The 15,593-nt window shown below is 47.8% G+C and overlaps 1 protein-coding gene across 1 annotated transcript in view; it reads right to left on the bottom strand.

The window, feature by feature from the left end:
* Nucleotides 1-8,961: 8,961 nt before the first annotated feature.
* LOC148442752 (tripartite motif-containing protein 3-like) overlaps nt 8,962-15,593 on the bottom strand; it is a 93,786-nt gene continuing 87,154 nt past the window's right edge. Inside the window, exon 12 of the mRNA XM_088463531.1 lies at nt 8,962-15,483. Coding sequence (XP_088319657.1) covers nt 15,331-15,483 — 153 coding nt within the window. The 3' untranslated portion in view covers nt 8,962-15,330. The remainder of the gene's footprint in view (nt 15,484-15,593) is intronic.

Genomic DNA, 15,593 nt, shown 5'->3' with positions numbered 1-15,593 from the left:
ATTGGATGAGCTGATACTAATCCCAGCCTGGCGTCCCTTCTGTGACTGTGTGCATTGGATGAGCTGATACTAATCCCAGCCTGGCATCGCTTCTCTGGCTGTGTAATCCCTTCTCTGGCTGTGTAATCCCTTCTCTGGCTGTGTGCATTGGATGAGCTGATACTAATCCCAGCCTGGCATCCCTTCTGTGACTGTGTGCATTGGATGAGCTGATACTAATCCCAGCCTGGCGTCCCTTCTCTGGCTGTGTGCATTGGATGAGCTGATACTAATCCCAGCCTGGCGTCCCTTCTCTGGCTGTGTGCATTGGATGAGCTGATACTAATCCCAGCCCGGCGTCCCTTCTCTGGCTGTGTGCATTGGATGAGCTGATACTAATCCCAGCCTGGCGTCCCTTCTCTGGCTGTGTGCATTGGATGAGCTGATACTAATCCCAGCCCGGCATCCCTTCTCTGGCTGTGTGCATTGGATGAGCTGATACTAATCCCAGCCTGGCGTCCCTTCTCTGGCTGTGTGCATTGGATGAGCTGATACTAATCCCAGCCTGGCATCCCTTCTGTGGCTGTGTGCATTGGATGAGCTGATACTAATCCCAGCCTGGCATCGCTTCTCTGGCTGTGTGCATTGGATGAGCTGATACTAATCCCAGCCTGGCGTCCCTTCTCTGGCTGTGTGCATTGGATGAGCTGATACTAATCCCAGCCTGGCGTCCCTTCTCTGGCTGTGTGCATTGGATGAGCTGATACTAATCCCAGCCTGGCATCGCTTCTCTGGCTGTGTGCATTGGATGAGCTGATACTAATCCCAGCCTGGCATCGCTTCTCTGGCTGTGTGCATTGGATGAGCTGATACTAATCCCAGCCTGGCGTCCCTTCTCTGGCTGTGTGCATTGGATGAGCTGATACTAATCCCAGCCTGGCGTCCCTTCTCTGGCTGTGTGCATTGGATGAGCTGATACTAATCCCAGCCTGGCATCCCTTCTCTGGCTGTGTGCATTGGATGAGCTGATACTAATCCCAGCCTGGCATCCCTTCTCTGGCTGTGTGCATTGGATGAGCTTATACTAATCCCAGCCTGGCATCCCTTCTCTGGCTGTGTGCATTGGATGAGCTGATTGATACTAATCCCAGCCTGGCGTCCCTTCTCTGGCTGTGTGCATTGGATGAGCTGATACTGCTGTATTCTGGAGTGTGATGATTATGTCCTTTGTCAGTTTTGGAACCAGCATAACGTGGTTCTGTGACGGAGACCAGAGCTGACGCAGGTTTAAGCTAGTTCCAAAGCAGCAGTGACCCCACACTCAGGAGGACATGTGAGAACATTTGCAGTATTAGCGACACTCAACAGAGAATTTGTATCTGCACAGACCAAGGTAATCAATAATCGCCCTTTCCCCTTATCCCATTCACTACCAATATATTCATTTGTCTAATGGTGGGGAGGTGCACCGTGGAATAAAAATTAACTTGTAGCAAAGAAAAAAAAAAAGCATTCCTATAGTCTGGGCACTCCCACCGCGGGATTCAGGGTACCATTACATTCTATGCCGGATGAGGCCATTGGTTAAATTACCAGTTTCTACCTGTCTAGAATGGAATGTGGGCCTGATTCAGCAAGGAACACAATTACAAAGCTGCACATAGGTGTATGACACCCCCCTGTATTACACACTCTGTATGACACTCCCCTGTAATTATACCTCCTCTTGCTTTTGTGATCCTAGCACCGCGACGGAGGTCACAGGCTGGGATCACCATCGCGACCATCGGTGGTCGAGATGGTGGACGGTGCCAGACCTCCGGCCAGTTGAGTGACCCTCAGCTTACAGACTGGCTTGCGAGCCCAGGACACTGCGTTGATCAATGCAGATCCTGGGCTGGCCAATCCCAGAAAATGGGGCAGATATGCCCCCATTTCCAGGAATGCTGGCCAACCCTGCCCCCACATCACCCCTTAAATGCCTCTGCCTGTCAATCAGGTAGAGGAATTCAAGGGTCTGCGCGCGACTATGCAGGACCCATTCTGCACACTCACAGAATGGGTCCTGCGCACGTGCAGATCCCCATTAATCGGGAATCTGTGATCAGCAGTGCATGCAATAATCGGGCGCTTAATACATTGTAAAGGTTTCCATAGTATAGTGGAGTAGAGATCGGGTTTAATAGGAGACAGCACCTAGCTGAGATTATAGCCCTATAACACACTACAGAGGTGTGTGTGTGTGTGTGTGTCAGTCAGTCAGTCACAGGGAACATAGATATAACTTACTGTACAAGGGTAGCACCAGCCTCAGAACATCTAGCCAGCGGGTAGCCAGCCCCGGGATGTCTCTTCCAGTGCTGTTGGAGAGCAGCTTTTGGACAGACTGATCAACAGGAGCCACAGCCTTACCGACTCTGCCTGATCATCCATGGTGGTGATGGTGGTCAGCCCTAATACTATGGGGAAGTTATTAAATCGTGGAGTCATATGCTAATTCTATGACTGTTTCACTACACAAATACTGATTCTATTTGGTACATATAAATACAGCTCACATTTAGCAGGAACTGCTAAATTGTATTCCTCCTTTGATATACTAGTCCCAGAGGTATGGGCAGGATTACAACCTGCAGTATTGTGTCTCATTACTATACAAAGGGCTACTGTGACTGTATAATGTATATCTTCTGACCAGCTTGAGAAAACTTCGGTAACATCTTCTTTGCTGTGGAGCAATAAACATCTACTTGCTGGAAGATGCCGGGATCTGCTGGTATTCTGTGAGCACCAGAAAAGTGCAAAATGCTACAGTGTGCTATTCCCTGGCTTTTCTGGATTGAGCCCAGTGTTTCCAAGCTGAGACCCTCTGCCAGATACTCATTGCAGACTGGTCCATTGTCTGGGACCAGTAGGAATTTGCTGCAGCACCTCCTGGGTACAGGTAGTGTTGGCAGTGTGTCCTCACATTCCCAGTAGGTGGTGCCAGTGATAGGAGCCTGTGTTGAATGAACAGTTCCAGGTGCTGGTGTGGGAGCCTGTTGGTGGCAGTGAGTAACCCGCCCATTACGCAGTCAGTTACGGAAGGTGAGAGGGAATACCTAGTAGGGAAGTAAGGCCACTCAGGGACAAGTAACCACCCACTAGACAAAATACTGTTATTATCTGCAACATGTGAGCTAAGAACTTCCAATCAGGGGGCCAGGAGATGGAGGAATAACCTGAGGCACTGGCATAAGCAGGAAAGAGACTCGCTGGTCTTGAAGAACTGGAGGTCAGTACTAGTTTGGAAGGGGTTATGACAAAAGCATTATGCTAAGATAGCAGGACCTCTGCCTTAGATATAGCATCAGCAAAAGGATCAATCCAGAATCCTATTCACACGCTGCTGTGTGCTGGGCTGCAGTGGGAGACCAAGGAGACCTCTCGCTGCTCCTCTCCTCTGCCTGTGGGGTGGAGCGATCACACTGCGACGTCTTCAGTGAGCTCTCCAGACCGTCCCTCCTCCAGGACACTGTCACCTGCTGCTGTCCACTAGAGATGGGCAGAGTGATTCACAGCACTGAGTTGAGCCCCATGGCACAACTCAGTGGAGCGTCTTAAGACATGGCTATTTAGATTTGGCAGAGCTGTAGCAAGCAGGGGAGCTGGCATCTGAGTGAGCCACCGCCAGCTCCGCCCCCTGCAGCCCCGCACTTCTGAACCATTCTACTGCAATGACCTGCCCGACAGTGCACAACTGCACACCCGCTGAGCTGAGCTCGGCAACTCCTAGTGCAGCGATTCCCAACCTCCGTCCTCAGGGCACACTAACAGTCCTGGTTTTAGTGATATCCATGATTTTGCACAGATGGTTAAATCAAAATAATGGAGGCACTAATTAAGTCACTTGTGCTCAAGTATGGCTATCTCTAAAACCAGGACTGTTACTGTGCCTTGAGGACTGTGGTTGGGAACCCCTGTCCTAGTGAGTCGCTGACAGCTTTGCCCCCTGAACTGCTGATCCGACCTGATCAGTGCACACACTTCCCGGCTGACAGAGAGGCTAGAGCCTGAGGTGGGTGTCTCAACACCAAACTGTGACTCAAATCATTCGAACAGCTGAATGAATCGAGTCATTGTGTTGAGACACCCACTCATTTGCCATCTCTCCTGTCCACTGGATGCGGCTGGCCATGTAGAGCGGCTCCTGGTACCCGGCGCCCAGGACTCCCCCTGCTGTGGATTCCGCAGTGCTCCCTTTAGCTGTCCCTCCTCCAGGGCTCTGCGTCCTACTGTTATCTGCTTCCTGCTGCTGGCCGTATGGTGAGGAACTTGCCGGCTGGCAGCCAGGAGTGCCCCACTACAGCCACCCCAGTTTGCTCTGCTTACTGTGCACCCGACCGACAGATTCAGGGCATAGAAACATAGAATTTGATGGCAAATAAGAACCACTTGGCCCATCTAGTCTGCCCCATTTTAAACATATTACCTCAACCCTTATTGATCCTTACTTCTTCTGAAGGATATCCTTATGTCTATCCCATGCATGTTTAAATTGCTCTACTGTCTACCACCTCTGATGGGGGCTATTCCACTTGTCCACTACCACTTCTGTGAAGTAATTTTTCCTCATATTTCCCCTGAACCTGCCACCCTCCAGTTTCAGAACATGTCCTCTTGTTCTAATACCTCTCTTTGCTCTAATATCCCTTCTCTGCTCCAATCTATACATATTAAGACATTTTAGTCTTTCCTGGTATGTTTTGTGGTGTACACCTTGCACCATTTTAGTTGCCCTTCTTTGTACAGTCTCTAATGTATTATATCCTCCTGGAGATACAGCCTCCAGAACTGAACACAGTATTGGAGATGAGGACGTACCAATCCAATGACCTATACAGTGGTATTATCACTTCTTTCTTTCTGCTACTGATTCCTCTATGTAACCAAACATCTGACTTGCCTTCCTCATTGCTTTGTTACAATGTCTGCTTGCCTTTAAGTCACCCCCTAAATTTCACCTGGAGGACTTTGCAGGGAGTGGATTACTCTTCTACCTGAGGTGGTACCTCTACCCCTTCACTTCTCCCTTTCTCTCACTGGAGCTGCACTTCAGGAGCTACGCCCTTTGATGGCCACCGCTGCTTAGTCTGGGGACATGCTTGTTTGACCCTTTTAAGGACACATATAATATTAAACACCTGGAAGCTGTGGGGACGTTTGTCTGCAGTAAATGAGCTGTGCCTCCAGAGTCCAGGCTTTTAAGAATTAACAGTTTGTTTTCTGATGTAACGCCATCTGGTGACAAAACTGGGAACCTGTGTGTCCTTAGAAGTGAAATATGCCATAATATTCCTTTTCATATTAATCTGCTGGTCTCTAATTACCATTCTCCCTGTCACAGAGCTTATATTTTGTACAGTTGGTGTTATTATTCTCTTACTTACCTGTCTATTTCTGCTGGGGCTTTTTTTTTTATTACTATGAAACATTCCACAGTGAGAAACAAAGGAGGTACCCAAGAAATTACTCAACATGTCCTTCACCAAGGTAAATCGACACCATCAGTCTCCTCCCCACACCTCTTCCTCACCTCAGATGGATCAAGCAGCGACTCCAGCTACTGGGGGGAATAGTCACAATCTCCAGGCCCTTATTGTGGTCTTGATTTCTTCACTACAGCCCTACAGAAGGCTCTTAGCGATAAAGGCTATAGTAACCTACACAACCATGACATCCCAAGGTCGTTACACCTAATGAACTGGAACCTTATTTCCTCTGTCTATTTATCCATGTACTTCCCTTGGCAGAGGCTTCAACTTTTCTTATTGAAAGGGCCCCCAGAGCTCTATGGCATAAACAAGATGACATGCCCCCTCTGTAGTTCTCAAGCTCTTCTCCTTTATCACCAGACATGGTCACCACAGCCAGCAGGACTTCTCCCTATGTAGTTTGAAATCAAAATTCCAAAAGACGAGACCTACGTCCAGTGACTGCGACTCATTTCCTTAAAACAGCTGACGAGGGAAAAGACCTCCTACGCAATGACCATTGGGTCTCATTCAGGAGGGCATGTCCGGGACTCTCATACCTGATCAGGCCCCTCTTATTGCTGACTGTATCCTCTTATAGGTGTCTATGCACTTGCTAACAATGTCCCATACAATGTGTGACTGATTACTGTGCCCATCTTATGGTTTCCCTACTGTTAATTCTCATGCTTCTCCCATGGTCAGGTATATATTCTATTAAGTGCATTGCAATTGTTATCTGCTTTACTTCTACATACAAACCCACTGATGTTATGTAATGATTGGTTGTATTAAGACTGTGGATGGGAATTTCTGGTACCCCACCAAGTCTCACCACCCCCCACTTTTGGGACTATTGTATTTAATACTGTTTGTTCGTAACTATATCTTGGGAATTGTTCGTGATATTTGACCCCACATTTGAGCTCTCCTCCCTATTAGAGCTCACTGTTAGTAGCTGGTCGCCGTGTAGTTTGGTGGGCTTTGCTACTCCCTCCCCCCTTTATGTTTTCTTCACCATTATTGTTTATCCCCTTTACTGCCCTTTATTTTTTCTTTCCCACCTGACCCCCACCTACTGGAGGATTTGCTCTACCTAGAACTCCGATGACTGGTGTGTTTAGCTTTAAAAGATAAGCAGTTTACACAGATACTTACCTATTTCTTTCACTCATTAAGGTGCCTACATGGCGTCTTTATATTTCTGCAGGAGACCAATTCTAAATCCCTAGTTATCATCTAAGTTCTACTGCAGTCCTAACTCTAGAACAAAAACAGGACTGACCTGATTTGGGAGGATAGATATTTGGTATAGTTTTTTTTCTGACTTATCCATTTTCAGAGCAGGTAAGACACTGGTGGGAGAGGACTTCACAGTTTTGTACCCATCCTTGGACAAGTCACGTAACTCTAGGGGGGTGCTCCCAGTACCCAGTTCGATAGCTCTCCGGAAGTACTTGGCTGATGCTGGTTTATTTGATGTTTGGAGGTCCCTTAACCCCTCAATCAAGGACTACACATGCTATTCTACCCCTCATGACACATACTCTCGCTTTGACCTGTTTTTATGTTGCACTTCATCTCCCAAACAGCAAACCATTCATCGATCCTCCAGAACTCGTGGTCCAATCACTCCATTTTAGAGGTCTTGTTTAGAGATTTGGAGGTCACCTTTGGCAGGTCCCCCCCTAGAGATTGAACAAGATGCTTCTAAAGCTACCATAGATTAAGGAGATGGTAAAGAAATGTTTACAGGACTATTTTGTATTCCCCTCTGATGAAGTCCCCTTTCCTAGTATTTGGGAAGCCGATAAGGCAGTGATTAGAGGCAACATGATGCAGTTTGCTTCCAGATGCAAAAAAAAAATCAGGAAGCTTTGATAGCATCCTTATACATTAGTATAGCACAAATGGACTGGAAGATCTCTCTCAAAGAAGACCCTTGCTCAAGTCTCACAGAAACATACCAAGTTCCAGGCCCTTTGATGGGTAAACCAAAAATTCCATGATAGTTTTACTATACTCTGCTGGCACATAGAAGAAATAGTCTGTGATGCTTTTTTTGTCTCTAAGCCTATTATAGACCCCACTGGGAATATGGTCTATATCCCTAAACACATTAATGACCAGTTCACAAACTATTATAAAGCTCTTTACAATCTGAAGGCTCCATCTAAAGTGACCTTCTGTGGTCAGGGTATTCGAGACAATGTTGGCCCTTCTTCCCTCTTACTTACGCTCTCTGTATTGAAATGTTAGTGGCTAGAATCAGAACTAACCCGAATATGGGGGTGGAGGGGGGTCGAGGTGGGAAGGATCCAATATTAAAGCTATTAAATATATGGAAATTCCATCACTAAGTCCTACTCCATTTTATACCAGGCTAACTACTACCCCATGTTCCAGACATTCACAAATGACTTACTGAAATGGAGGTCATTGTTTATATCATGGATCGGTACAATTCATGCAATAAAAATTAACCTCCCTCATCTATTGTACTTTTTCCAGACTCTGCCCATTCCTTTCCAGAGTAGACCCCTGGACTCTATGCAAACCCTCTGCAAACATTTAATCTGGGCAAATGGGAGGACTCGTCTTCGTAGATCCATTTTAGCCAGGGGAGCCTCGATCTTCCAATGCTCCAATCTTATAATCAAGCAGTGCAACGTAACCATATTATTTCTTGGCACTCAGATCCTGGTAGCAAATGGTGGGGAGATCTTGAAAACTCTATGATCCAGGTTGGGAGGGTTGACAAGATTCTTTGGCTACCTAAATCACTTAGACCAGGGGTCTTCAAACGTGGCCCTCCAGATGCTGTGGAACTACACATCCCAGCATGCACTGCACATAGTTTTAGCATGCTGTTATATCAAAAAGGTGGCAGTGCATGCTGGGATGTGTAGTTCCACAGCAGCTGGAGGGCCAAGTTTGAAGACCCCTGACTTAGACCAACCTCAGCCAACACAATCCCAACTGTACAATTCACTCTAGCAATATGGGACAAACTTCAAGCATGACCTGGCTCCTCACCCTTCCTGCATGTCCTTTTTATGGGACCATCCTTGATACTCTCCAGGATGTAGCACCACCATGGCATCCTTCTGGCAGGGGGTACAGATAGACCGGATTAGACATGTATAGGGTGACTTTGCCCAGTCATCATATGCTGATCTTTAATTCCGTTGTTCAATTCCATCTTCACGTCACTACCAATAGCTACAGATTGATAGCTTTATTAACTCTCAGCTTCCTTCGCATGCCTAACAAAGACTATCCCCATTTGAACACTTATGAAAATGTTGCCTTAACAGCCTATTGAGTATATGCATATCATTCTGTGCTGGTCCCAACCCCTCCTGAATTGGAACCTCATGAGTAACCATGGGAAGCTGATCTCCGTACGTCCATTGATGACAGAGATGGCCTACTATTCGGTCCAGAATAGCAGACTTCCACCAGTGTGGCCATCAGGGAAACGTGCTCCAAGGTTTATACCAGATGGTACCTAGTGCCGTCTAAAATTTACATTTTCAACTCTATGCCAAGTTCCTGCTGGAGACTCTGTGGTGAGAAGGGCATGTTCTACCATATATGGTGGTCCTGCCTCTTTATTATTATAGCTCTTACTGGGATAGAGCGTGGGACATGATGTCACAGGTCTGTCCATAATGTGAGACATCTCCATAGTGCTCAGACTGCTAGTAAAATTCAGGATAAGCTAATAGCCCATATCTGTAACGCTGCAAAATCTTTACTAGCCAAAAACTGTAGGTCTCCAGTAGTTCCCTTCATGCCCAGTGTCACTTTGTGGCATCTATGGAGTACATTTCAAGTTTATAAAATGATACTGTGGCTACTTTTTATAAAGTTTGGTCCCCGTGGTACCAGTTCTACTCCTCACCCTTTCCTGGTCTATGCTAACATCTCCTTTTACACCTTCCCTATGTATTAATTTTTTTGTATTACCTCCCCCCCTTTTTAGCTGCTTGACTAATTCCATAGTTAAAACATTTTTTTCTGCTCGTTCATTTTGATTGACAAACATTAGGCCAGCAATTTGGCCTCTCGGCAGTCTGTTCTTGTCATATGGGTCCTAATGTTCTTTTCTTACTAATTTCCTTTTTCAATTGCCTGGTTCATGTTGTTCACCTTTGTAAAGTTTTATTGTACAGGTACTATGCTTACTCATGTTATTGAATCTTTGCTTTGTGGAAATAAAATAAAAAAACGTTCTCAAACCATTCCTGAACAATTTTTTTTGGAAATGTTGACTTGGCCTCCAAATGACCCAGATCGCCATCCGACCGAGCATCTGTGAGATGTGCTGGAAAAACAAGTACGAGCCATAGAAGCCCCACCTCATAACTTACAGGACTTAGGGGATCTGTTGCCAACATCTTGGTGCAGATACCACAGGATACCTTCATATGAGTCAGAGCTGTTTTGTCGGAACAAAAGGGGGATTTACATAATATTAGGCAGGTGGTTTTATCGGTATGGCTGATGCGTGCACGATGCCATGTTTGGCAATGTCCAAATAACGCACCCCAACTGTCCAGCATGGTGATGGATGTTTTGTGACCATAAGACCTGGCTGTATCACATTTATTGGGGAGCTTCAATTCTTAGTGGATGGAGGCAAATTGACAGCATTCAGATTATTTCTACAGCAACTAACGCCCACCAATATCACACATTTTCCCATGGAATATCGATAACATTGCTGTACTGTAATTCTCGCCAAGGTTCACATTTCTGCATATCACTGAGCATTGAACCTGCTTCATTGAGCACACCATGAACTTCTCTTTATACCGGAGTAAAGATGTGATTCCATCTGCTTGGCTGCAAGTGTGTCAAGAAACTGGACAACAATCCTAAACAAAGCAGCGTTTTGGAATATCAAAGTGTGATGGAGAGACTGGGTACAAACAAATCTTCTCAAACATCATAGAAGTGAAACAGCGCTGGAAGGACGAGGCAGGCAATAGCCCGCAGCTACAATAGGAGAAACGTCTGCATGACTAATCAATACTATGAGGGTAGATTTTTATACCACACTCCCCCCCAAGATTTACTGCTCAGAAGTCAGAGGGGAGAACTGCTCCCTTGTAGAGCAGTCACAATATTACATTGCAAGGATCAGGCAGAGTAATATTAAGGATTCATACACAGCATAGAGATGTCATACCTCCGTTACCGGTGGTTGTCGTGCAAGTGGACGGCAGTAACAAGGCTATGGAGCGGTGTGACAAGGGTTTATTTGCAGCGAGCTGTTCAATCCTGTCTTCCACACAATGTGTATATTACAAGGCTCCAAAATTCAGCACCTGAAAGTCCCAGCATCGCTCCCAAATCTTACACTCTCACCCCATCTTATCCTCCACTTCTTATTGGCCACCCAAAGCCCCAGCAGATGTTACTCACATTGTATCATGCTTCACCCCACTCCAATTTCCATGTTGTCTACTAGTCTTGCCAGTGATCCTGCACCCTAATCTTATGCTGAATGATGAAGAGCCAATCTCCTTGTTTGTGGCACAAACCACATACTCTACACTAGAACCTTTGGCCAAACTTAATTTTAAAAATCCCAATTGTGCTTTTTTTTCACTTCCAATGAGGTTTGATGCCACACATTAGTGAGAAACCGGACACTAGTGAGCCTAAACCATTATTCTGATGCCTTGCACTAGTGAGGAACCGGACACTAGTGAGCCTATACCATCATTCTGATGCCACACATAAGTGAAGGAACTGGACACTAGTGAGCCTAAACCATCCAATCACATAAAGGGTTGTCCCTTTCTGGCTACACCCAGTTGAGACCATGCTTTATTGTCCTGACAATTGCGTAGCCCCACTCTGGGGTCGAAGTATCAAACTTGCTAAAGATTACAGATAGAGATGTTACCATTAACAACCAATCAAATTTTTGCATTTATCTAGTACATTCTATACAATTAGCTAGCATCTGATTGACTGCTATGGAAAACGCCTCCACTCACACTCTTTAGAAAGTTTGAAACATCTCTCCCCCTACGTCCTAGTTTACTCAATCTTCAGCCCTTTACACCTGGTTGTCCCAGCCTGCTCACTCAAGTGTCCCTTCATCACGTATAACGTCACTCACACTCCAATTACACCCTGCGCCCTTCCATCCTTACCATTCGCTCTCTATACAGTAACACTGCAGCCCGAGGCCCCCCTTTCCTCCACACCACCCATATTCCAGGCCTTCTGCCCCTATCCAAGTCACTCTCTATACAGTAACTCTGCAGCCTGAGGCTCCGCTCTCCTCCACACCACCCATATTCCAGGCCTTCTGCTCCTATCCAAGTCACTCTCTATACAGTAACTCTGCAGCCTGAGGCCCCCCTCTCCTCCACACCACCCATATTCCAGGCCTTCTGTTCCTATCCAAGTCACTCTCTATACAGTAACTCTGCAGCCTGAGGCCCCCCTCTCCTCCACACCACCCATATTCCAGGCCTTCTGTTCCTATCCAAGTCACTCTCTATACAGTAACTCTGCAGCCTGAGGCCCCCCTCTCCTCCACACCACCCATATTCCAGGCCTTCTGTTCCTATCCAAGTCACTCTCTATACAGTAACTCTGCAGCCCGAGGCCCCCCTTTCCTCCACACCACCCATATTCCAGGCCTTCTGTTCCTATCCAAGTCACTCTCTATACAGTAACACTGCAGCCTGAGGCTCTGCTCTCCTCCACACCACCCATATTCCAGGCCTTCTGCTCCTATCAAAGTCACTTTTCCAGGGTAACAAAAAACCTAATCATTAGAATATCCGTTGTTAGCAACAGAAATAACTGATGTCATCTCCCAGCCTCCGCGTCACTGACCGGGGAGTGCGCCATTATGCGTAATATCAGCTCCCAGCTGCTGTCATTGGCCGGGAAGCCCGTCATTATGCTAGAGGAGCAACACGCACCCTTCAACTCATTACAGATGCTGGTGTGAAGTACGTGTGGCACAGCGAGAGGTGTTACATTACATTCAGAATGTGAAATTATTAAACAGTGTATACAAAATAAAATATCATAAAAAAAACAAAATAATACAAAAACAGAAGGCAAAAAAACAAATAAGTAAAAACACGATATGCAGACTAAACAGGCAGAAATATCATACATTGGCAGGTCCCTATTACGGCACAATGATGTGCCCCCTGCAGGGTAACTTACCAGGGGCTGTACATGTATCTTCATGTGTGGAGGGATGGGTGAAGTTGTATGTGTAAGGTCATGTGGTAGAGTGGAGTGTGGGGGACTTATATGTAACATGTGCTGGAGGGTGTGTGTGTGGGGAAGTTGTATGTGTAACATGCTAGAGGAGGGGCATGGCTGAACATGTAATGCCATGTGGCGGGTGAGGGCGATATGTAACATGTGCCAGCGTGGGGGGGGGGGGCTGTACATGTAATGCCACAAGCTGGAGCGGAGGCTGGGAACGGTATTTGTGTTACATCTTGTGCAGGGGGCTGTATGTGTTACAGTATGGGGGGCTTATACCCTGTGGGTGTGGGGGGGAGGCCCAGTACCCTGGCAACCGGAAGGAGAGGGGCATATAGCCTGTGGTGGTGGTGTGGGGGGCGTGGGGGGAAGGCCCAATACGCTGGCAGCAGGAAGGGGAGGGGTATATACCCTGTGGTGGTGGCGTGGGGGGAAGGCCCAATACGCTGGCAGCAGGAAGGAGAGGGGCATATACCCCGTGGTGGGGGTGTGGGGGAAGGCCCTGTGCCCTGGAGATGACAAGTTATACCAATGTTGGTGAGAGTGACCTGTACCCTGGCAGCAGGAGGGAGAGGGAACTATGAAAGCGATGGTGGGGGGATGTAGAGGGACTTATACCATGGACGTGGTGAGATGGGGAGTGAAAGACATATACTCTAATTGAACCTATGCCTTGGAGGGTAGAAGATCTTATGCCCAGGGCTGGGAAGAAATGAAGAGAGACCTAATTCCTTGGGGGACAACATATACCCTGTGTGGGGAGCTATAGGGAAGGAGAACGGACATATGCCCTGTGTGGGGAGCTATAGGGCAGGAGAACGGACATATTCCCTGTGTGGGGAGCTATAAGGCAGGAGAACGGACATATGCCCTGTGTGGGGAGCTATAAGGCAGAAGAACGGACATATGCCCTGTGTGGGGAGCTATAGGGCAGGAGAACGGACATATTCCCTGTGTGGGGAGCTATAAGGCAGGAGAACGGACATATGCCCTGTGTGGGGAGCTATAAGGCAGAAGAACGGACATATGCCCTGTGTGGGGAGCTATAGGGCAGGAGAACGGACATATGCCCTGTGTGGGGAGCTATAGGGCAGGAGAACGGACATATGCCCTGTGTGGGGAGCTATAGGGCAGGAGAACGGACATATACCGTTAGGACCCTCATACAGTAATAGTTGAATGGCTGACGGCTGTGACTCTCAGGGGAGTCTGAGCAGGACGGAGACCCAGCCCTGACACAGTCTGGAACCCTGCAGGGGGGGTTCACAATAAGAAATAAATGCTGGGAAAACCCTGTAACTGCTCCGTGAGGAGAGGAGACCCTGTTTACCCTTCCAGACGTTACATTCAGGAGCTGCCAGACACGGTCTCCTTGTACAAGTAGTAAGAGGCCGGTTCCACCTTCCTGTAACTCAGAGCGCGCAAGGAACTACCCTGCCCACTCCAGGAGACCTCATAGGATGCGTAGTGTAGCCATACAACTGGTGTATACATTACAGGCAAACATGGGTGACAATATACAAACTACAGACTTCAAATACGTCCTCACACAAGTCCACGGCCTGCCAGGTGTTGGCGTAGCTAAGAGCGTGTAACTTCAACTGGAACCATAATCAATCAGTGCAAATTTCCATGAGCAGCCATCTTTCCCACGGAAGCCCGGAGGCAGCCATCTTTCCCACGGCAGCCCGGTGGCAGCCATCTTTCTCACTGCAGCCCGGTGGCAGCCATCTTTCTCACGGCAGTCCGGTGGCAGCCATCTTTCCCACGGCAGCCCGGTGGCAGCCAACTTTCTCACGGCAGCCCGGTGGCAGCCATCTTTCTCACGGCAGCCCGGTGGCAGCCATCTTTCCCACGGCAGCCCGGTGGCAGCCATCTTTCTCACGGCAGCCCGGTGGCAGCCATCTTTCTCACGGCAGCCCGGTGGCAGCCATCTTTCTCACGGCAGCCCGGTGGCAGCCATCTTTCTCACGGCAGCCCGGTGGCAGCCATCTTTCCCACGGCAGCCATCTTTCCTAGGGCCATATTCTTGCGGTGGTAGAAATCCACAGTGTTGCAGCTGGTTGGACCCATTTAATTCCATCAACTTTTTAAGCCATGAAGCACAAGGCCGGTTCCATACCTCGGTACGGCTTTTATGCAGAGAGCAGCCACAAATGATGTCTTAATGTTAGCGCCCACTTTGGCCTGTAAACACTGGTGTAACGACCAGGGAGATCTCCCACAATTCCCTGCTACAGATAAACATTCAGCAACCGTCCTTAGTAGAGAGTTTGGATGATAAAAGGTTCTCATTACAGGGAACTGCAGCGCTATAAGCAAGGTGACAGGGGGATGGAGAAAGCAAGCTGCGGAGCCGGGGTAGAACGGAAGAAAGCCGGGCGGCCTCACAAAGTGTTATTTGCGCTGAGCAGAAGTCATTTGGCAGAACAGAGAAAGGTACAGCTGTGTTTACACATTGCGTCTGGCACTAGGACAAGGACTGGCACTCGTGGCTTTCAACAGACGAGGAGACACCACTTCAGGACGGACTGGGCAGATAGATGGCATTGTGCCAGCAGGGTCCCCTCTCCCCGTAAGATCACTGGAGGTACCGGTAGACTTTGAAGCAATGGTTCCCAGAGTCAGCCACCACCACGTGGCCTTCGGAGGTGAGCGCCAGCCCTTGCGGCCCATACAGGGGGTCAGCCATGGTGTTGATGTAGGATAAAAAGGAGCCGGAACTGTCAAACACCTGGAATGGGAGATGACGGAGTATGGGAGAAGAGAAAGGCATTAATAGGACCTCTCAGCACTGTGATCTACGTATGTACTACACAATTCCCCTTGTCCTGGAATCAGGGG

The sequence above is a fragment of the Taudactylus pleione genome, unplaced genomic scaffold (assembly GCF_031769625.1).
Source record: "Taudactylus pleione unplaced genomic scaffold, aTauple2 ptg001394l, whole genome shotgun sequence".
In the NCBI taxonomy this organism is placed as follows: Eukaryota; Metazoa; Chordata; class Amphibia; order Anura; family Myobatrachidae; genus Taudactylus; species Taudactylus pleione.
The sequence above is the reverse complement of the archived record's forward strand: the minus strand, read 5'-3'. Positions and strand labels throughout refer to the sequence as shown.